The following is a 21,710-nucleotide window of genomic DNA, read 5'->3' on the forward strand; positions in this document are numbered from 1 at the left end:
CACATTGACCCTGTACCGGTACCCCCTGTATATAGTCTCCACATTGACCCTGTACCGGTACCCCCTGTATATAGTCTCCACATTGACCCTGTACCGGTACCCCTGTATATAGTCTCCACATTGACCCTGTACCAAACGTATATAGTTCCACATTGACACTGTACCGGTACCCCTGTATATAGTCTCCACATTGACCCTGTAGTATATAGTCTCCACATTGACTCTGTACCGGTACCCCCTGTATATAGTCTCCACATTGACCCTGTACCGGTACCCCCTGTATATAGTCTCCACATTGACCCTGTACCGGTACCCCTGTATATAGTCCACAGCTGACCCTGTAAACCCCTGTATATAGACTCCACATTGACTCTGTACCGGTACCCCCTGTATATAGTCTCCACATTGACTCTGTATCGGTACCCCCTGTATATAGTCTCCACATTGACCCTGTACCGGTACCCCTGTATATAGTCTCCACATTGACCCTGTACCGGTACCCCTGTATATAGTCTCCACATTGACCCTGTACCGTACCCCTGTATATAGTCTCCACATTGACCCTGTACCAAACCCTGTATATAGTCTCCACATTCTACCGGTACCCCCTGTATATAGACTCCACATTGACTCTGTACCTACCCCCCCTGTATATAGTCTCCACATTGACTCTGTACCGTACCCCTGTATATAGTCTCCACTTACCCTGTATATAGTCTCCACATTGCAGGATAGGAACGGATGTATAGCTGAGCCAAACACATTGGTTCCTGTACTACAGCTGTATATAGTCTCCACATTGACTGTACCGGTACCCCCTGTATATAGTCTCCACATTGACCCTGTACGGTACCCCCCTGTATATAGTCTCCACATTGACTCTGTACCGGTACCCCCTGTATATAGTCTCCACATTGACTCTGTACGGTACCCCATGTATATAGTCTCAGCTGTACCGGCCAAAGTCTCCACATGACCCTGTTCCCCTGTATATAGTCTCCACTACAGCCGGCACCTACAGACACACTGTATATAGTCTCCACATTGACCCCACTGATATAGTCTCCACATTGAGGTATATAGTCTCCACATTGAACGGGATAGTCTCCACATTCAGCTGAAGTCTCCAAACACATGTATATAGTTCTCCTGTACCGGTACCCCCTGTATATAGTCTCCACATTGACCCTGTACCGGTAACCCCCTGTATATAGTCTCCACATTGACTCTGTACCGGTACCCCCTGTATATAGTCTCCACATTGACACCGGTACCCCTGTATATAGTCTCTCATTGACCCTGTACCGGTACCTACCCTGTATATAGTCTCCACATTGACCCTGTACCGGTACCCCCGGATAGACTCCACATTGACTCTGTACCGGTACCCCTGTATATAGTCTCCACATGACTCTGTTCCCCCTGTATATAGTCTCCACATTGACCCTGGTACCCCCCCTGTATATAGTCTCCACATTGACCCTGTACCGGTACCCCTGTATATAGTCTCCACATTGACCCTGTACACACCCTGTATATAGTCTCCACATAGGCTAGACACATTGACCCTGTACCGGTCACTCCACATGACTCTGTACTGGTACCCAGATATATCTCCACATTGACTCTGTATCGGTACCCCCTGTATATAGTCTCCACATTGACCCTGTACACTACCCACTGTATATAGTCTCCACATTGACCCTGTATGTACCCCCTGTATATAGTCTCCACATTAATACCCCTGTATATAGTCTCCACATTGACCCTGTACCGGTACCCCCTGTATATAGTCTCTCCTGTACCGGTACCCCTGTATATAGTCTCCACATTGACCCCGGTACCCTGTATATAGTCTCCACATTGACCCTGTACCGGTACCCCCTGTATATAGTCTCCACATTGACCCTGTACCGGTACCCCCTGTATATAGTCTCCACATTGACCCTGTATCGGTACCCCCTGTATATAGTCTCCACATTGACCCTGTATCGGTACCCCCCTGTATATACCCCCTGTATATAGTCTCCACATTGACCCTGTATCGGTACCCCCTGTATATAGTCTCCACATTGACCCTGTACCGGTACCCCCCTGTATATAGTCTCCACATTGACCCTGTACCGGTACCCCCTGTATATAGTCTCCACATTGACCCTGTACCGGTACCCCCTGTATATAGTCTCCACATTGACTCTGTACCGGTACCCCTAGTCTCCACATTGACCCTGTCGGTACCCCCTGTATATAGTCTCCACATTGACCCTGTACCGGTACCCCCTGTATATAGTCTCCACATTGACCCTGTACCGGTACCCCCTGTATATAGTCTCCACATTGACCCTGTACCGGTACCCCCTGTATATAGTCTCCACATTGACCCTGTACCGGTACCCCCTGTATATAGTCTCCACATTGACCCTGTATCGGTACCCCCTGTATATAGTCTCCACATTGACCCTGTATCGGTACCCCCTGTATATAGTCTCCACATTGACTCTGTGTACCCCCTGTATATAGTCTCCACATTGACCCTGTATCGGTACCCCTGTATATAGTCTTGCTATTGTTATTTTACTGCTGCTCTTTAATTACTCATTCTTATCTGTATTTTTTGGAATCTGCATTGTTGGTAAGGAGCTCGTAAGTAAAGCATTTCTCTGTAAGGTCTGTTGTATTCGTCGCATGTGACGAGTAAAATTTGATTTGATAATCATGTGAGGTAGTACTCAGTGTGTGTGTGTGTGTGTGTGTGAGTGTGTCTAACCTGGCTGAGGTCTTGCAGGACAACTCTGAGACCACTCCTGCTCACCGTGCCACTCTCTCTCCCACTGCACCTCTCTGCCAGACGAACCAGAGCTGCAACATCACAGGGAATGAACACAGAGTGTATATCATGTGTGTGTGTGTGTGTGTGTGTGTGTGTGTGTGTGTGTTACTTACCTTTATGTTTGGCTGAGAGTGTGTCTGCTGAGAGAGAGATGAGAGCGGCTTCAACTGACCTGCGACAGACAGCGCCAGTCTGTCCCCTGGGAAAGACATACACCCTTTAGTTTACAGACGAAGTGTGTGTTTGAACAGTAGTGTGTGTTTGAACAGTTGTGTGTCCTCACCGGTCAAACAGTCTGTACAGCAGTCTGCAAGTCTGTTCTGGCGCCTCTGCCGACACCTGCCCAGGTACTTCCTGTGACACGCTTTGGAACATCCTGTTTATGCACTGTCTCACTTCCTGTTCACTAAGCCCCGCCCCAGTGTCCCGGGCTCCGCCCAGAGAGCACAGGGCTGGGATGAGCTCCCGCAGTGTCACAACATGCACTGTAACACACATTCAGAGCATTACAAACATACACTGTAACAGATTACACACACCTAAAAAGCATTTCATTTAAACACACACACACACACACACACACACACACACACACACACACACACACACACACACACACACACACACACACACACACACACACACACACACACACACACACACACACACACACACACACACACACACACACACTTACTATGGCAAAGTTTCTGTAAGGAGGGGAGCTTCATTGCAGTGCGGTACACACACACCACACGCACGCGCACGCACACACACACACACACACACACACACACACACACACACACACACACACACACACACACACACACACACACACACACACACACACACACACACACACACACACACACACACACACACACACACACACACACTTACTATGGCAGAGTTTCTGTAAGGAGCGGAGCTTCATTGCAGTGCGATACACAGCAGGACGCACTTCATTCAACCCCTCTGAAAAGAAGACACACAAAATGAGGTTTGGAACACAAGTAACACACAGAATAATGAGGAAGAACACATAATATAGAAATAGAACACTAGAACATTAGAACATAGAGCATGGACCACAGAACTAGAACATATATGTAGATATCGTAATACATGACTAGGGCACAATGCACAACAAGAGATTAAACAGAATAGAATAGAGCCCTTTACTGAACGTGACCCTCTGAGCTCTAGCATAGAATTGACTCACCAATGCTATCCATATCCATGAGGGTATCACACTTGTGCCTGAGTAAAGAGTGATGAAGGTCATTTACACACACATAACATTACAAGGTCTAAGCCTTATCTCTAAAAGAAAATCTAAAATACAGACTGATACATGATTGGACAAATAAAGTGTCAGATTAGAATATCTGGGACTAGATTTGTTGTTAGCCAACCGAATGAATTGATCGGAGAGGAAAGAAGGCGTGAGAGACATGTATGCAGGAGGTCGTAGGAGGAATCATGGAACAAGAACAGGAATATTAGGACAGGGACACAGACACTTGGATTTCTGAGGAGGAATTGAGGTGGAAAGAGAGGAAGAAGATGTTGAAGAGAATGAGGAAAGCAGAGGTTGGATTTGAATGAGTTCTGGAGTTCTGGAGTGAATGAGGGGAAATGGAAGTGAATGAGCTTGGCAGTTATGGTAAAGAAAGAGCTGGTTAAGGTGTGGTAATAAAGCGTTTAGCTGAGCTTTTAAGCCTGGAGTCATGTTGCATACATTCTATGTTGGTCCTGGTAAAGAAAGAGCTGGTTAAGTAGGAGTGAGAAAGTGGACCTTTGTCTTTTGGCGGATCCATTTGTGGTTTCAGGGCGAGTGAGAAAGGAGTTGGGTGCAGTTGAATCCGTGAAGTACACATTAAGTAATAGGTCATAAATCATTCTTTTGGACAGGGGATAGTACTCATTTGCTACTGATGATCACACACACATTTACCTCACTGAAGCGGGAATGCAATTTGGGCCAAGGCCTGTTTCTTGCTTTGCTCTTAGGAACAGGGCACCCTTGAAAGGAGGGATTTCTGGCTTAGTGTTAAGTGTGGAGGTGGAGCAATTGAAGTTGAAGTTTCCTGGTGTTTGTGATGCGAACCGTTTGGTGTGACGCAGGCCTGGTGGGGAGCCTGGTGAAACAGAGGAGTCACTGTCAGTCCTTCTGAGTTGAATCAGTGTCTTTACCCGACAAAGTCATGTTAGGATACATCATTAATCCTGTTAGAGCTTTTGTGCCAAATCCACTGCAGTGTTTCAAATCAAATCAAATCAAATCAAATGTTATTTGTCACATACACATGGTTAGCAGATGTTAATGCGAGTGTAGCGAAATGCTTGTGCTTCTAGTTCCGACAATGCAGTGATAACCAACAAGTAATCTAACTAACAATTCCAAAACTACTGTCTTATACACAGTGTAAGGGGATAAGGAACATGTACATAAGGATATATGAATGAGTGATGGTACAGAGCAGCATACAGTAGATGGTATCGAGTACAGTATATACATATGAGATGAGTGTGTAGACAAAGTAAACAAAGTGGCATAGTTAAAGTGGCTAGTGATACATGTGTTACATAAGGATGCAGTCGATGATGTAGAGTACAGTATATACATATGCATATGAGATGAATAATGTAGGGTAAGTAACATTATATAAGGTATCATTGTTTAAAGTGGCTAGTGATATATTTACATCATTTCCCATCAATTCCCATTATTAAAATGGCTGGAGTTGGGTCAGTGTCAATGACAGTGTGTTGGCAGCAGCCACTCAGTGTTAGTGGTGGCTGTTTAACAGTCTGATGGCCTTGAGATAGAAGCTGTTTTTCAGTCTCTCGGTCCCAGCTTTGATGCACCTGTACTGACCTCGCCTTCTGGATGATAGCGGGGTGAACAGGCAGTGGTTTGGGTGGTTGATGTCCTTGATGATCTTTATGGCCTTCCTGTAACAACGGGTGGTGTAGGTGTCCTGGAGGGCAGGTAGTTTGCCCCCGGTGATGCGTTGTGCAGTCCTCACTACCCTCTGGAGAGCCTTACGGTTGAGGGCGGAGCAGTTGCCGTACCAGGCGGTGATACAGCCCGCCAGGATGCTCTCGATTGTGCATCTGTAGAAGTTTGTGAGTGCTTTTGGTGACAAGCCGAATTTCTTCAGCCTCCTGAGGTTGAATAGGCGCTGCTGCGCCTTCTTCACGACGCTGTCAGTGTGAGTGGACCAATTCAGTTTGTCTGTGATGTGTATGCCGAGGAACTTAACTAGCTACCCTCTCCACTACTGTTCCATCGATGTGGATAAGGGGGTGTTCCCTCTGCTGTTTCCTGAAGTCCACAATCATCTCCTTAGTTTTGTTGACGTTGAGTGTGAGGTTATTTTCCTGACACCACACTCCGAGGGCCCTCACCTCCTCCCTGTAGGCCGTCTCGTCGTTGTTGGTAATCAAGCCTACCACTGTTGTGTCGTCCGCAAACTTGATGATTGAGTTGGAGGCGTGCGTGGCCACGCAGTCGTGGGTGAACAGGGAGTACAGGAGAGGGCTCAGAACGCACCCTTGTGGGGCCCCCGTGTTGAGGATCAGCGGGGAGGAGATGTTGTTGCCTACCCTCACCACCTGGGGGCGGCCCGTCAGGAAGTCCAGTACCCAGTTGCACAGGGCGGGGTCGAGACCCAGGGTCTCGAGCTTGATGACGAGCTTGGAGGGTACTATGGTGTTGAATGCCGAGCTGTAGTCGATGAACAGCATTCTCACATAGGTATTCCTCTTGTCCAGGTGGGTTAGGGCAGTGTGCAGTGTGGTTGAGATTGCATCGTCTGTGGACCTATTTGGGCGGTAAGCAAATTGGAGTGGGTCTAGGGTGTCAGGTAGGGTGGAGGTGATATGGTCCTTGACTAGTCTCTCAAAGCACTTCATGATGACGGAAGTGAGTGCTACGGGGCGGTAGTCGTTTAGCTCAGTTACCTTAGCTTTCTTGGGAACAGGAACAATGGTGGCCCTCTTGAAGCATGTGGGAACAGCAGACTGGTATAGGGATTGATTGAATATGTCCGTAAACACACCGGCCAGCTGGTCTGCGCATGCTCTGAGGGCGCGGCTGGGGATGCCGTCTGGGCCTGCAGCCTTGCGAGGGTTAACACGTTTAAATGTCTTACTCACCTCGGCTGTAGTGAAGGAGAGACCGCATGTTTCCGTTGCAGGCCGTGTCAGTGGCACTGTATTGTCCTCAAAGCGGGCAAAAAAGTTATTTAGTCTGCCTGGGAGCAAGACATCCTGGTCCGTGACTGGGCTGGATTTCATCTTGTAGTCCGTGATTGACGCAGGTGCCACGCTTGTGGTCATGTCACAGCAGAGTGTAGGAGGGAGATTCCAATATGTAGGTAGTGTGGGGGAGGGCATGGGACAGAGGACTGTGAAGTTTTGGTGGATAAATTTGTGTGTCAATTGTAGGGGTGCCCATGTTCCTGGGGATCGGAAGTGTCCGGTGCGAAAGAGGCAGGTTGAGGTGGCCAGAGTCAGAGTAGTGCAGAAGGTATCATATGCTGAGGCAATGAAGAAAGTAGAGGGAGATGGGTCAAGGGTGAGGGATCCTGAGAGGATCCCAGTGAGTAGTAGATTTGTGCCAGCATCGAGGGATAGGCCAACGAGTGATTCATGCTTCAGTAAGGTTGGCTCACAGAAAATAGGTGTTGCGGTGGCAGCTGCAGAGAATTATTTGGGTATATGAGATTTGACTTCAGAAGAGTTACAGGGCGTGTTGAGTGATGGTGTCCAGTCCTCCCAGGCAGTAGGCATGGTGCAGGAGCAGGTAGGGTCAAAGTAGTGGAATAGGGTAGTGGGATTTTAATGAGTGTAGGTGGTTGCTGCCGAGAAGTACCTGAGTGTTCGAGATTTTACTGCAGAAGGGTTATAAAGATGTTTTGAGATTTTACTGCAGAAGGGTTATAAGATGTTTTGAGATTTTATGTGTATGACATATTGGTATATAGGCGAAGGGATGGTTGGTGGTGATTTTTAGAAAAATGTTCCCCCTTTTTATTTTTGTACCACAAATGTAACGTGATATAACTATATAACTACCGCACAGTAGGTGGCGGCATTCATATACACAAATGTACATTTACAAACAGAAAACCACATTTTCGTACCCTACAAAAAGAAATTGAACTGTATTTTAAGACGGTTAAATGCTCTACTAACAAAAAAGCTGTTAGAATTGTAAGTATATGCATGTCCCTTAATAAGGTCCTTGTGTAATTGTAATGTGATATTGTACCCCCTAGCTCGATTGTCTATTGTTTGTAATCTATGTATGCTTGTGTTCCCTCATGTGCTTTATGTATTGATTTGATATTAATAAAATAAAATGTAAAAAAGGTGGCGGCATGCACCAAATAAAATGTGCGAACGACATGATACCAAAGAAGAAGAAGACGATCTGCACCCGCCCACAGTCAGGGAAATGTTGAAGCTGCTAGTAACACTAAAGAGTAACCTTATTTTTCTTTGTTCAGTGAGAGCGCGGGAAAAAGCAGAAGACAAGAAGCGGTACATAACTATTTCCTTACGGTTAAACCTTAACTCCTACCCTAACCAACTATAATAACCCTACCTGAACCATTTTCAACTTGGGGTAGGGACGTCCCAAGGATTCCTGATAGCACGATCAATTTCCTTACCGTTATTTACCAGGACTTTTAGCTAGCTAGCATTACTTATTAGACATCGTGAAACTGTTTGGTTTTAAAATAATGGCTATGTAGTGCAGGATAATGCTTTAGAAAAATGACTCCTCTGGTCCAGGTAAAATGGTTAAAGTGTCTCTCCGCTCCTGCGCGGTTCCAGGTCGTATATTTTGAATTGTACCCCAATTCGTTTTTCTGCCAAATCGGCGACACCCCTCCTCAACTATAAAGTTGAGGAATGTGTCCGGATCTGTAGCTAAAACTTTAAAATTAATATGTAGTTATGGATGCACGGACTGACATCAGTATGAAAGTTGTATGACATCAATATTATATTTAATTGACATCAATATGGTAGTTATATGACATCAATATCATAGTTTGAAACATATTTTGAAGCTATAGATAGATTGTTTACAAACATTTCAGCAAAAACATCTTATAGTTTGGGTTAAAAGTGACATAACTAATAATATACAAAATATCATGACTTACTTTGTTGAAAAAAAACGTTGGAACGAACCAGTATTATCAGCTTGTTAAAGAGACCATCCTTCTGCTAGTTTTGTGCGGGTCAATACTCTTGACTTTGCTCTTGTGCACCGGCTGTCTGTTGTGGCTCAAATAACCGTGTATTAATTATAGATTGGGAAGGCATACCCGACGACTTCAGCTACCTCTGTTAATTACAACGCCTTGTATGTCAAGGTGGCTTTCCAGTGAGCGATATTACTTTTGACCTTTTGATACCTTAAAGAGGCAAGACAAGAGATCAAAAGTTGCACGCCTTAACGTTGTGTCCTAGGCCAACAACAGCCAACCACCCCTGAACACAGCCTTAACAGAGAGGAATGGGCCAACAACAGCCAACCACCCCAGAGAGGAATGGGCCAACAACAGCCAACCACCCCAGAGAGGAATGGGCCAACAACAGCCAACCACCCCAGAGAGGAATGGGCCAACAACAGCCAACCACCCCAGAGAGGAATGGGAAAGCCACCACCCCAGAGAGGAATGGGCCAACAACAGCCAACCACCCCAGAGAGGAATGGGCCAACAACAGCCAACCACCCCAGAGAGGAATGGGCCAACAACAGCCAACCACCCCAGAGAGGAACCCAGCCAACCACCCCAGAGAGGAATGGGCCAACAACAGCCAACCACCCCAGAGAGGAATGAGGAATGGGCCAACCAGCCAACCACCCCAGAGAGGAATGGGCCAACAACAGCCAACCACCCCAGAGAGGAATGGGCCAACAACAGCCAACCACCCCAGAGAGGAATGGGCCAACAACAGCCAACCACCCCAGAGAGGAATGGGCCAACAACAGCCAACCACCCCAGAGAGGAATGGGCCAACAACAGCCAACCACCCCAGAGAGGAATGGGCCCCAGCCAACCACCCCAGAGAGGAATGGGCCAACAACAGCCAACCACCCCAGAGAGGAATGGGCCAACAACAGCCAACCACCCCAGAGAGGAATGGGAAGTTTCTACTGGAGAATAAGCTGCTCCTAACAGAGATTCTGTCAGCGGAATCCGACAATATTCTCCAGTACGTCCATTCAAAGAAACTAGTGGAGCAGCGTGAATACAACATCCTCTCCCACCTGCAATCCAGTCAGCCTCCAGAGACTACAGTCATCAAGCTACTGGACATGCTGAGAGAGAGAGGAGAGAAGTACTGCCATGGTTTTGTGGCCCTCCTGCATAAGCAAGAGATCATCGCAAACTTCCCCAGACTCAAAGAGCTGGACTGGACCACCTTCAAAGACTCTAGTGCCCTGACCCACCCCCAGTCCCACCAAGCATCAGAGCAGGTACAGCCCTGCCCATCTAATCTAGTCTAGAATGTTGCTGACTGTTGTGAAGCTTATTGTGCCAACATGGTGCCTATTAAAATTCCTAATCCCCCAACGGAGTATCCCTGACTCTGAATATCTAGGTTATGCATGTCTATAGCTTAGATGTATTTCCTTTCCAATGCTGCATGTTGTCCCTCCAATAGGCTCCATAATGGGCAATTTGCAGGAAGTAATCAAGGCCTGCGGTTACATCCACAATGTCTCAGCAGTGAAGAGAGGGAAGAAGACAGGATATTTCAATGCCGTTTTACAGCAAGAAGATGAGAGCAGGAATCTGATGGTTTTTCAGCCGCAGCTGCGAGACCGCTTTGCCACAGCAGAGAGTCGTAGGTAAGTAGGGTATGAAGGGCTCTGCAAAGGCTTTGAGTGCTCTGTGATTAGGAATATCTGTTATTCATCTGTTATAATGCATGTTTTTGCAGAACTCCAGTGAAGTTGGTGAATGTGGTGCTCCAGCCATCCATAAGCAGAAACAACAAGATGCAGATCATGTTTACATACACATCCACATTTTCCATCCTCGAAGATTTACCCTTCAAATTCAACAGCGACCTTGACGGGAGGGTCAAGGATGTGGCGCTAGCTGACCTTCAAGAGGACAAAGAAAACACAGGAAATGCTGTAAAACAGAAGGTAGCTATAATAATAATTCACTATCAATGAAGTACTGTATGTTTAAACCTTGTCTAGTTCAGTGCCCTGTAATGTATTTCTCCTTTTGGTGTTTTTCATGCATTGTAGGTGAACGTTACAGTGGAGGTGATTCAGAAACTGAAAGAGGGCCATTGTAAAACGAGATTGAACATAAGCATGCCCATGGTGGAATACCTAGTCGGTCATATTGTAGATGATTCAACAACACTCACAAACCTGACCGTGTGGGGTCGTGAAAACACGGTCGAAGAGGGGAAATGGTACCGGGTCACCAATGTTTCTGTTGCTAAGTATGGGGGTAAAACCGTGCTGAACACAACACCAGAATCTACTCTGGTCAACGTGGCCAGTGGTAGGAAATGCGATCTGCCACACAACATGGTACAGCCTGAGAAGTTTGAGGGGAACATCATTGGATACTGGTTGTCCCAAGAGTACACTTGCCCAGAAGCGCACCACCTGGAGAGGGTGGACACCACTGAAAAGATGGTGACTTGTAAGCATTGCTCAATGTCGTACATACTATCCCTGATGGGAAGGATAACTAGAGGGAAGCTCTCCATACAATCTGATGATCTGGTCAGCCGGGTGTTCACTGTAGAGGACCATGTCATCAGAAATGTTCTGCGAGGAAGGTGGGAGGGGAGAGAGGCTCTGAAGGACATTGAGGACGCCCTGGTCAAACTGCCACCAGTGACAGTTACTGTTCTCAATGGTCATGTCAGGATGTCACCACCAGGGTTACAACTCAGAGTCAGGATGTCACCACACAGGGTTACAACTCAGAGTCAGGATGTCACCACACAGGGTTACAACTCAGAGTCAGGATTACACAGGGTTACAACTCAGAGTCAGGATGTCACCAGGGTTACAACAGGGTTACAACTCAGAGTCAGGATGTCACCACACAGGGTTACAACTCAGAGTCAGGATTACAGGGTTACAACTCAGAGTCAGGATGTCAGGATGTCCACACAGGATGAGAAGAGGAATATTAAGTCAGGATGAGCAACAGCGCGTTTAGTCTGGACTGATGGTTTTATTTTGATCTAACCTTGATCTAACTTGGCAAGTCAGTTAAGAACAAATTCTTATTTACAATGACGGCCTACCAGAAGGCAAAAAGGCCTCCTGGGGGACAGGGAATTAAAATAAAGACATAGGGGTGTGGGTCCTTTAGTCATTTTGATATCACCTGGGCCACTGCTTCAATATGTCTTAGATGAAAAACGGCAAGCTGAAAATGTAAATAGATTGATCATTTAAAAATGTAACTTTTAAAACGTTTGATTTGATTATGTGTCAGTATGTCTGTGGTACTTTTATATGTCCAGGTAAAAGCTCATTTTGTATTTCATTTTGACATTTGTTTAATACAAGCTCTGTTAAGCGAATAAAATGGAGATTGAAAAACTGTGTCAATGAAAATAGCACTTGTAAAAACACAGGGAAATGAAAGCCAAACAGACTTAGGTGAAGTGAACACACGGCTGTGCAGTGTAGATATCTAACCATCCATTTCCTTTATGTAGAAATAAACTAACTAGTACAACTGAGAAAAAAACGTTTTAATCAATTTTAGAATAAGGCTGTAACATAACAAAATGTTGAAAAGAATCAAGGGGTCTGAATACTTTCTGAATGTACTGTATGAAAAACTACTCTAAGTAGTACGACTGTACCATACTCTCAATACCTATGTAGTCAAAAGCAGTAGTCTGTTCACAACAAAATATGTTCTAAAATCTCTCACTGCTTTTCTCCCTGGTGTGGAGCATTGATCAGTACCCCTGTCATCCTCAGGCCCATGGCTTGCTGGCTGTCTCCTGTACTGGGTCTGGGTACCCTGGGTCTCCTCTTCCACTGGGGCCTGGCTCTCCACAGGGTGATGACAGCTCTGGTCTGAGCAGCAGCAGCAGTCATGTCCCTGTCTGACCTGTTTACACCCACAAACAGACTCGGCTGGGCCCTTCCCGTTCCTCCATAGACCCCACCCAGCCTGTTAGTTGAGGTAGCATTGTTTTGAGCCAAACTCTTGGTCGAGGAGCTTGACTTTGTGCATCCCAACCTCACTCTAGACACGTCTGTCCTTAGATGCTGGGAGGAAAGGGTCTTGTTGAGAATGACTGATTTGACTGGACTTCCATCTTTCTCTGTCCTGCTTTTTCCACCCTCCATGCTCTCAATGTTCACTGTATTGATGCGTAGACCTTGTAAGCCGACGACCATAGTGTCCTGAGGGAGAGGTACTAGGGCATCAGCTGAGCCCTCGGAGCTGAACATACTCAGGGAGGGAACCACTCTGGCTGCTCTGTCCAGCAGAGCTACTCCTGGGACAAACAGCTCCAGTCTGTGCTGCTCTGAGAGCTTTGGATGGTCAAGGGAGGAGGCCAGCTTGGGTGTTCCCTTCCCCCACTGCTGCTCCATGTTAGGGGTTGTAGATGGCGTATCCGTCCAGGGGACAGGAGTTGGACCTCCGAAGCAACGGGTCGACACAGTCTGTGTGGAACTGTAGTAGGGGACAAAGATTGATCAAATTCATTTACTGCTCTCGCCGTCCATATCAGGACACAGTACATCCATTCAGAACGTACTCAAACTAGTCCAGAATTTAAAAGTGTCAACAGGAATTTGACTATTTTGGTTTTGGGGGCCTTAGAGTTAAAGACAGGGCATCACCCACTTTAGACTTACTCTGTTTACCTTGTGGTGGCAGAGCAGGAGAGGCAGTTTTTAAAAATTGTAATTATTTTTCTTTTACCCCGTTTTTTTTCCTCCCCAATTTCGTGGTATCCAATTGGTAGTTAGTCTTGTCTCATCGCTGTAACTCCCGTACGAACTCGGGAGAGGCAAAGGTCGAGAGTCGTGCGTCCTCCAAAACACAACCCAACCAAGCCGCACTGCTTCTTGACACAATGCCCACTTAACCCGGAAGCCAGCCGCACCAATGTGTCAGAGGAAACACCTGGCGACTGTCAGCGTGCACTGCGCCCGGCCCACCACAGGAGTCACTAGTGCGAGATGGGACAAGGACAACCTTGCCGGCCAAACCCTCCCCTAACTCGGATGACCCTGGGCCAATTGTGTGCCATCCCATGGGTCTCCCGGTCGCGGCCGGCTGCGACAGCCTGGACTCAAACCCAGAATCTCTAGTGGCACAGCTATTTTTACATGTTTTATTATTTCACCTTTATTTAACGAGGTAGGCTAGTGGAGAACACCTTTATTTAACCAGGTAGGCTAGTGGAGAACACCTTTATTTAACCAGGTAGGCTAGTGGAGAACACCTTTATTTAACCAGGTAGGCTAGTGGAGAACACCTTTATTTAACCAGGTAGGCTAGTGGAGAACACCTTTATTTAACCAGGTAGGCTAGTGGAGAACACCTTTATTTAACCAGGTAGGCTAGTGGAGAACACCTTTATTTAACCAGGTAGGCTAGTGGAGAACACCTTTATTTAACCAGGTAGGCTAGTGGAGAACACCTTTATTTAACCAGGTAGGCTAGTGGAGAACACCTTTATTTAACCAGGTAGGCTAGTGGAGAACACCTTTATTTAACCAGGTAGGCTAGTGGAGAACACCTTTATTTAACCAGGTAGGCTAGTGGAGAACACCTTTATTTAACCAGGTAGGCTAGTGGAGAACACCTTTATTTAACCAGGTAGGCTAGTGGAGAACACCTTTATTTAACCAGGTAGGCTAGTGGAGAACACCTTTATTTAACCAGGTAGGCTAGTGGAGAACACCTTTATTTAACCAGGTAGGCTAGTTGAGAACACCTTTATTTAACCAGGTAGGCTAGTGGAGAACACCTTTATTTAACCAGGTAGGCTAGTGGAGAACACCTTTATTTAACCAGGTAGGCTAGTGGAGAACACCTTTATTTAACCAGGTAGGCTAGTGGAGAACAAGTTGTCATTTACAACTGTGACCTGGCCAAGATAAAGCAAAGCAGTGTGACACAAACAACAACACAGAGTTACACATGGAATAAACAAACGTGCAGTCAATAATACAATAGATAAGGTCTATATACAGTGTGTGCAGATGAAGTAGGATAAGGGAGGTAAGGCAATAAAAATGAGGCAGTTGGATGTGCTATTTACAGATGGGCTATGTACAGGTGCAGTGATCTGTGAGCTGCTCTGACAGCTGCTGCTTAAAGTCAGTGAGGGAGATATGAGTCTCTAGCTTCAGTGATTTTTGCAGTTCGTTCCAGTCATTGGCAGCAGAGAACTAGAAGGAAAGGCGGCCAAAGGAGGAATTGGCTTTGGGGGTGACCAGTGAGATATACTTGCTGGAGCGTCTGCTACGAGTGGGTGCTGCTATGGTGACCAGTGAGCTGAGATAAGGCGGGGCTTTACCTAGCAAAGACTTATAGATGACCTGGAGCCAGTGGGTTTTGTCAACGAATATGAAGCGAGGGCCAGCCAACGAGAGCATACTGGTCGCAGTGGTGGGTAGTATATGGGGCTTTGGTGACAAAACGGATGGCGCTGTGATAGACTGCATCCAATTTGCTGTGTAGAGTGTTGGAGGCTATTTTGTAAATGACATCACCAATGTCAAGGATCGGTAGGATAGTCAGTTTTACGAGGGTATGTTTGGCAGCATGAGTGAAGGATGCTTTGTTGAGAAATAGGAAGCCGATTCTTGATTTAATTTTGGATTGGAGATGCTTAATGTGAGTCTGGAAGGAGAGTTTACAGTCTAATCAGACACATAGGTTTTTGTAGTTGTCCACATATTCTAAGTCAGAACCTTCCAGAGTGGTGATGCTGAACGGTTGGGCAGGTGTGGGCAGCATCGGTTGAAAAGCATGCATTTAGTTTTTACTTGCATTTAAGAGCAGTTGGAGGCCACGGAAGGAGAGTTGTATGGCATTGAAGCTCGTCTGGAGGTTAGTTAACACAGTGTCCAAAGAAGGGTGAGGCAGTGCCTTAGACCACCGCGCCACTCGGGAGGCCCAGGTCAGGGCAGTTTATCAAACTCTTAACCTTGTGGTGGCAGAACATGTCAGGGTCCGTTTACCTAACTCTTTACTTGGCGGTGACAGGATCATTTGAGTTAAGTCTTTACCCTGTGATGGCAGGGCAAGTGTCTGGCCTGCTGCCCTTGCTGGAAGCTCTTCAGGCAGATCCTACACTGCTGCCCAGGGTCCAGCAGGGGGCAGCCTCTCCTCACCCTGACCGAAAGGAGGCTCCTGACCAGGTGCTCTGGCAGTGGGTCACTCTCAACAGGAATCATGCTGAAGGGGGAAAGGAAACCAGAGACTCATGGGCTATATTTTAATGGCAGGAAGTTGAGTGCTTAGAATGTTGGGCTTGTAACCGAAAGGTCGCTGGTTCGAATACCAGTGAAAAAATCTCTGCCCTTGAGCAAGGCTCTTAACCCTAATTTACTCCAGGGGTGCTGTACTACTATGGCTGACCCTGTAAAACAACACTTTCACTGCTCCTATCTGGTGTATGTGACAAGAAAACATCTATTAAAAAGATAAATGTCATTAACTGCACTTAAATATGAATCACAATGCTTATTGCAGCAGGTTGTAAAGTGTAACAGCCTGTATGTGTGACAACATTTTGTCTAAATGTCATTCAAGGTGTTCAGGCACTGAGCATAATAATCTATTTATACAGGGTTCTTATGGAGATTCCAGTGCTCACCTGTCACCGACTGACTGAGTGGTCATCTCACGTGGTTCACCCAGTGTGTTGAACACACGCTGACCCAAGGACAGCCACTTCGCAGTCCTTTTCTGATGGACATAATAGCTGATGTCATAAGTTTATCATGTCTACTTCCTGACGCAAATATATGCAGAAATGCTCACAGAGTCTAACTGAAGACTGCTTACCGTACGTATGGCAAACGGATGCTGAGGGTGACAGCACCTTCTTATACAGTCCTCGCAAAGGTGATAGTACCGGCAGACTGTGCACCTAAAGGGAAGTCATAGACATGAATAGTTGATCCACAACAGTATAAGTAAGTGGATGGGGGAAAGTACGTAAATTCGAGCTCAAGGTCTATTGGAACTGGGCGTTATGACAACAAGACTTACTTGAAGCACTTGCCAGTGATGGGGCAGACCCTGCAGTTGTTGCAGAGCACCCCGAGGTGTCTGTCGGGCCTCTCTCTCTCAGCAGCTGTGTGGAGCTTAGCCACATTCCTCACCTGCTCCAGAAGCAGCTTGACCGGCCCAAAGTCCTCCCGGCACAGCGGGCACTTCACCATGGCTTCCCCCTCCCCCTCCGGACGTGCCTGGTGGTCTGCCCACACCTTCATACAGGAGATATGGACGTTGTTGCCACAGCCAAACCTGAGTGAGAGGACATAGGGGATGACAGTTGGTGGCAGAAGGCATTTTCCCTCCACTCACATGTTCCTCTGTTGTTGCAGTAAAACAGTAGGTCAGTTCAGGCACATTTCCCCTGTCCTCAAATCACCTTCCTTTGTGTTCTCCATCATATCATTAAGATCTAGTAAGCATTTAATAGGTATACCAAGGGTGGCCCAGTAAGTGTGTTGACATTATAATCCACGTGATGATCTGACCTGCAGTAAGACACAGGCAGACGTTTCCCCAGCAACTCCTCTTGACAGATGGGACACACATCCTCGGCTTCGATCTCCTTCTGTCTGACCCCCCCGGCCCCCTCAGCTGGGTCTGGTCTGGGGTTAGGGTCAGCCTCAGAGCAGGGTGGGTGTACAGGCCGGGGGGTTCTGCTCCTGTGTAAACCCTGTAGCAGCTCCAGGATCTGCCTTCCAACCAGGACCTGCTGGAAGCAATCTGCAAGTGTACATACCAGAGGGCACAGTAGAGTTTAAGGATATGCTGTTAAAAATCCAACCATTTCTACAGAGTGCCTAGGGTTTGAATTGCAATTTGGCATATGCATTGTAGCCTATGTTATGCCTAAGTGAAACTTACATTCATGTTCTCTAGGCAGTCGGAATTTCCGCAATAAAACCCTACAATGAGAGTAGAATTATTGTACAGAATGAGCATGCACTATCTTTTATGTGTGATCGGTATGTTTTCTTCATTATTACCAGCAGATGTGTTTGCAGAGGTCTTTCTCTTTGTGGAATGTTGAACAGGTACATGTATGAGGGTCTCCCAAGAACACCTGTGGAATATGAAGAATAGGCTACCTGATTAAGAATTAAGAAAGTATTTCGTGTCAAAATGTAAATAGGACTATAATGTTGATGATGTCAAGTTAGGATGTTGCACATGCAGGCCTACTTTGAAGTTTTTGGGTTCCCCCTCCTCTTTGAGTAGGAATCCGGTCGGACCATACTCTTTCAGGATGAACATGGTCGTGTTCAGGGCCTCGTCCTGGTGCCAGCTAACGGCATCACTCACGGTATTCTTCCAGACAGTTTTCCTGAACATAGCACAACTCTCACAGCATTTCTAGGGAAGAGGACTGAGGAGGAGAGAAGACGAGAGCCATGTCTTCATACTAAGTCGATGTGCGTGCCCTGCTATATCAGCAAAGGTTTAAACTTTAGTAGCTAACTATGCAGCTAGCTAGCTTATTGTTAAACGCTCTGAAACTGACGTAAGCAACAACAACTAATAGACACCTGTTTGCCGTAGTCATGGTAATCCAGAAAGATGCCTTGGTACATGTGTGCCCCCTTGTGAATTCATGCGATATTACATGCTATTTTTTAAAAACCGTTATTTAACACGGCCTACCACTAGAGGTTCACAATGATGTAAAATCATGACGCATTTTTTTATGGCCAGCATTTGATACCCAACCTGACACAACAGTGTCATGAACTTTATTTGTGTGTGTGTTTGTTTTTGTGTGTGTGTGTATTTGTTTGTGTGTGTGTGTGTATCAGTGCTGAGGGATTAGGTGAAGATAGCAGTGTGTACATCTGGGGTGCTGTGTCAGCCAGAGATCTGTCCACATTCTTATTTACACTGACGGCCTACACTGGGTTAACTGCCTTGTTCAGGGGCAGAACGACATATTTTTCCTTAAATTTGTTTTCATCAGCTCGGGGAATTTGATCCAGCAACCTTTCACTTACTTGCCCAATGCTCTAACCACTAGGCTACCTGCAGCCCGTGTACAATTGGTAATAAGCACAATACCATGATATTAGCATGTTATGACGGTTGTCTTACCTGTAGATGGTTAGGAATCATTTTAGCCCAGCAAATCATATTTCAGAGTGTTGTGAGTGAGTCTGTGTTCATGCTCAGCATGTGCTTGAGAGTTCTGGGACAACACCATCTAATAGCAAATTACAAATGTCACCCAAAGACCCAACTGGTGTTAGGCTATATTATTTACAGTCCTGTAAAATCTACCACTGATGTCACAACAACTTTTCCTTTGGAGACTGTCTGCAGAATGGATTCCCAACAGTTTTCCCCTATGTATTGTAAACTATGACACATATCTCTATTTTCTTTCTCTCTCTCACACACACACACACACACACACACACACACACACACACACACACACACACACACACACACACACACACACACACACACACACACACACACACACACACACACACACACACACACACACACACACACACACACACACACACTTCTTTAACTAAACTTGTAGGTACACACAATTGATTCCCATTCAAAATCCTATTTTCCCTAACCCCTAAACCTAACCTTTACCCTAGTCCTAACCTTAACCACAAACCGTAAACCTAACCTTAACACCTAACTCCTAATCCTAAACCTGACCTTTAACCCCTAGCTCCAATTCTAACCCTAACACCAATTCTAAGCTTAACCCAAAATCCCCTAGAAATAGTATATTTCCTTGTTGGGACCAACAGAATGTCCCCAGTTGGTCAAATGTTTGTTCTTTTACTATTCACAAGTATAGTACACACACACACACACACACACACACACACACACACACACACACACACACACACACACACACACACACACACACACACACACACACACACACACACACACACACACACACACACACACACACACACACACACACACACACACACACACACACACACACACACACAGAAAGAGCATTGGTATTGATTCATGTATCTGTACCTTCCCAAAGTGGGCTGCATGCACGCCTCTCCTCTCTGGAGTTTGGGCCAAAACTAAGGCTGATGCCTCTGTTGTTCCCCAGCCTCTCATTGTCTGTATTGTGTGTGGCTCTCTCAGTCAGAGTGAGGGGCATCCTACAGGAAGAGAAGGAGCTAAAGTTCAGTGAGCACATGTTGCAGGGTCGCCCTCTTGTCTCCCACCGGTCTTAAAAAACGTGACGCTCTCTGGGTTTCACTCGGAGCCGGCTATGACCCGCAGGCTATGTCTGTTGAGACTTTCATTTTTAGATGAGGGACCTATTTTCATTTTGACAAAAGGAGAATTAAAAGAGAACACTAATACTACTATACAACAAAAGCAAGAGGGGAATTAAAATCACTTTGTGTTTTCTGCTTGTTCTCCCTGTTTCCTGTATGTTTTGAAAAGCCCCGGTGCAGTGTCTGACTGTGGTACTATATAGAGGACTGTCTCAATACTGTGGTCTGACTGTGGTACTATATAGAAGACTGTCTCAATACTGTGGTCTGACTGTGGTACTATATAGAGGACTGTCTCAATACTGTGGTCTGACTGTGGTACTATATAGAGGACTGTCTCAATACTGTGGTCTGACTGTGGTACTATATAGAGGACTGTCTGTACTGTGGTCTGACTGTGGTACTATATAGAGGACTGTCTCAATACTGTGGTCTACTGTGGTACTATATAGAGGACTGTCTCAATGGTCTGACTGTGGTCTGACTGTGGTCTGACTATATAGAGGACTGTCTCAATACTGTGGTCTGACTGTGGTACTATATAGAAGACTGTCTCAATACTGTGGTCTGACTGTGGTACTATATAGAATGTCTCAATACTGTGGTCTGACTGTGGTACTATATAGAGGACTGTCTCAATACTGTGGTCTGACTGTGGTACTATATAGAGGACTGTCTCAATACTGTGGTCTGACTGTGGTACTATATAGAGGACTGTCTCAATACTGTGGTCTGACTGTGGTACTATATAGAGGACTGTCTCAATACTGTGGTCTGACTGTGGTACTATATAGAGGACTGTCTCAATACTGTGGTCTGACTGTGGTACTATATAGAGGACTGTCTCAATACTGTGGTCTGACTGTGGTACTATATAGAGGACTGTCTCACTGTGGTCTACTGTGGTCTGACTGTCTGACTGTACTATAGAGGACTGACTGTGGTCTGACTGTCTCAATACTGTGGTCTGACTGACTGGTACTATATAGAGGACTGTCTCAATACTGTGGTCTGACTGTGGTACTATATAGAGGACTGTCTCAATACTGTGGTCTGACTGTGGTACTATATAGAGGACTGTCTCAATACTGTGGTCTGACTGTGGTACTATATAGAGGACTGTCTCAATACTGTGGTCTGACTGTGGTACTATATAGAGGACTGTCTCAATACTGTGGTCTGACTGTGGTACTATATGACTGTGGTACTATATAGGACTGTCTCAATACTGTGGTCTGACTGTGGTACTATATAGAGGACTGTCTCAATACTGTGGTCTGACTGTGGTACTATATAGAGGACTGTCTCAATACTGTG

At 46.1% G+C, this 21,710-nt stretch overlaps 3 protein-coding genes across 3 annotated transcripts; 1 reads left to right on the top strand and 2 right to left on the bottom strand.

Moving 5' to 3' along the window:
* Window positions 1-2,821: 2,821 nt before the first annotated feature.
* LOC124025106 (dystrotelin-like) lies at window positions 2,822-4,082 on the bottom strand (the record flags this gene model as incomplete). The annotated part of the gene is made up of 5 exons (XM_046338772.1): window positions 4,056-4,082; window positions 3,734-3,808; window positions 3,114-3,315; window positions 2,944-3,029; window positions 2,822-2,859 (listed from the first exon to the last, which is right to left on the bottom strand). Coding segments are annotated over exons 1-5 (420 nt in total), but the record flags the coding sequence as incomplete, so codon positions are not given.
* A 6,233-nt stretch (window positions 4,083-10,315) lies between these two features.
* On the top strand, window positions 10,316-12,050 carry LOC124025109. The gene is made up of 4 exons (XM_046338776.1): window positions 10,316-10,343; window positions 10,532-10,718; window positions 10,811-11,021; window positions 11,130-12,050. The coding sequence occupies exons 2-4, from the start codon at window positions 10,540-10,542 to the stop codon at window positions 12,048-12,050; spliced, it is 1,311 nt and encodes a 436-aa protein (XP_046194732.1). The 5' UTR covers window positions 10,316-10,343; window positions 10,532-10,539.
* Window positions 12,051-12,595: 545 nt separating this feature from the next.
* zswim2 (zinc finger, SWIM-type containing 2) lies at window positions 12,596-18,986 on the bottom strand. Its single transcript, XM_046338773.1, has 9 exons — window positions 18,301-18,986; window positions 18,105-18,181; window positions 17,983-18,023; window positions 17,607-17,841; window positions 17,113-17,370; window positions 16,906-16,990; window positions 16,715-16,806; window positions 16,125-16,293; window positions 12,596-13,551 (listed from the first exon to the last, which is right to left on the bottom strand). The coding sequence occupies exons 1-9, from the start codon at window positions 18,448-18,450 to the stop codon at window positions 13,471-13,473; spliced, it is 1,188 nt and encodes a 395-aa protein (XP_046194729.1). The 5' UTR covers window positions 18,451-18,986; the 3' UTR covers window positions 12,596-13,470.
* Between the last annotated feature and the right edge of the window lie 2,724 nt (window positions 18,987-21,710).

This window comes from Oncorhynchus gorbuscha, unplaced genomic scaffold (genome assembly GCF_021184085.1).
Source record: "Oncorhynchus gorbuscha isolate QuinsamMale2020 ecotype Even-year unplaced genomic scaffold, OgorEven_v1.0 Un_scaffold_2177, whole genome shotgun sequence".
Taxonomy (NCBI): domain Eukaryota; kingdom Metazoa; phylum Chordata; class Actinopteri; order Salmoniformes; family Salmonidae; genus Oncorhynchus; species Oncorhynchus gorbuscha.

Bases quoted from the DNA above. Each gene is read 5' to 3' on its own strand.
- LOC124025109 (XM_046338776.1), top strand. From the start codon at position 10,540: ATGGGCAATTTGCAGGAAGTAATCAAGGCCTGCGGTTACATCCACAAT. The intron at 10,719-10,810 runs GTAAGTAGGGTA...ATGTTTTTGCAG, and splicing joins GCCACAGCAGAGAGTCGTAG to AACTCCAGTGAAGTTGGTGA. The intron at 11,022-11,129 runs GTAGCTATAATA...CATGCATTGTAG, and splicing joins GAAATGCTGTAAAACAGAAG to GTGAACGTTACAGTGGAGGT.
- zswim2 (XM_046338773.1), bottom strand. From the start codon at position 18,450: ATGTTCAGGAAAACTGTCTGGAAGAATACCGTGAGTGATGCCGTTAGC. The intron at 16,807-16,905 runs GTAAGCAGTCTT...TATGTCCATCAG, and splicing joins ATCCGTTTGCCATACGTACG to AAAAGGACTGCGAAGTGGCT. The intron at 16,294-16,714 runs GTGAGCACTGGA...TTCCCCCTTCAG, and splicing joins ACTCAGTCAGTCGGTGACAG to CATGATTCCTGTTGAGAGTG.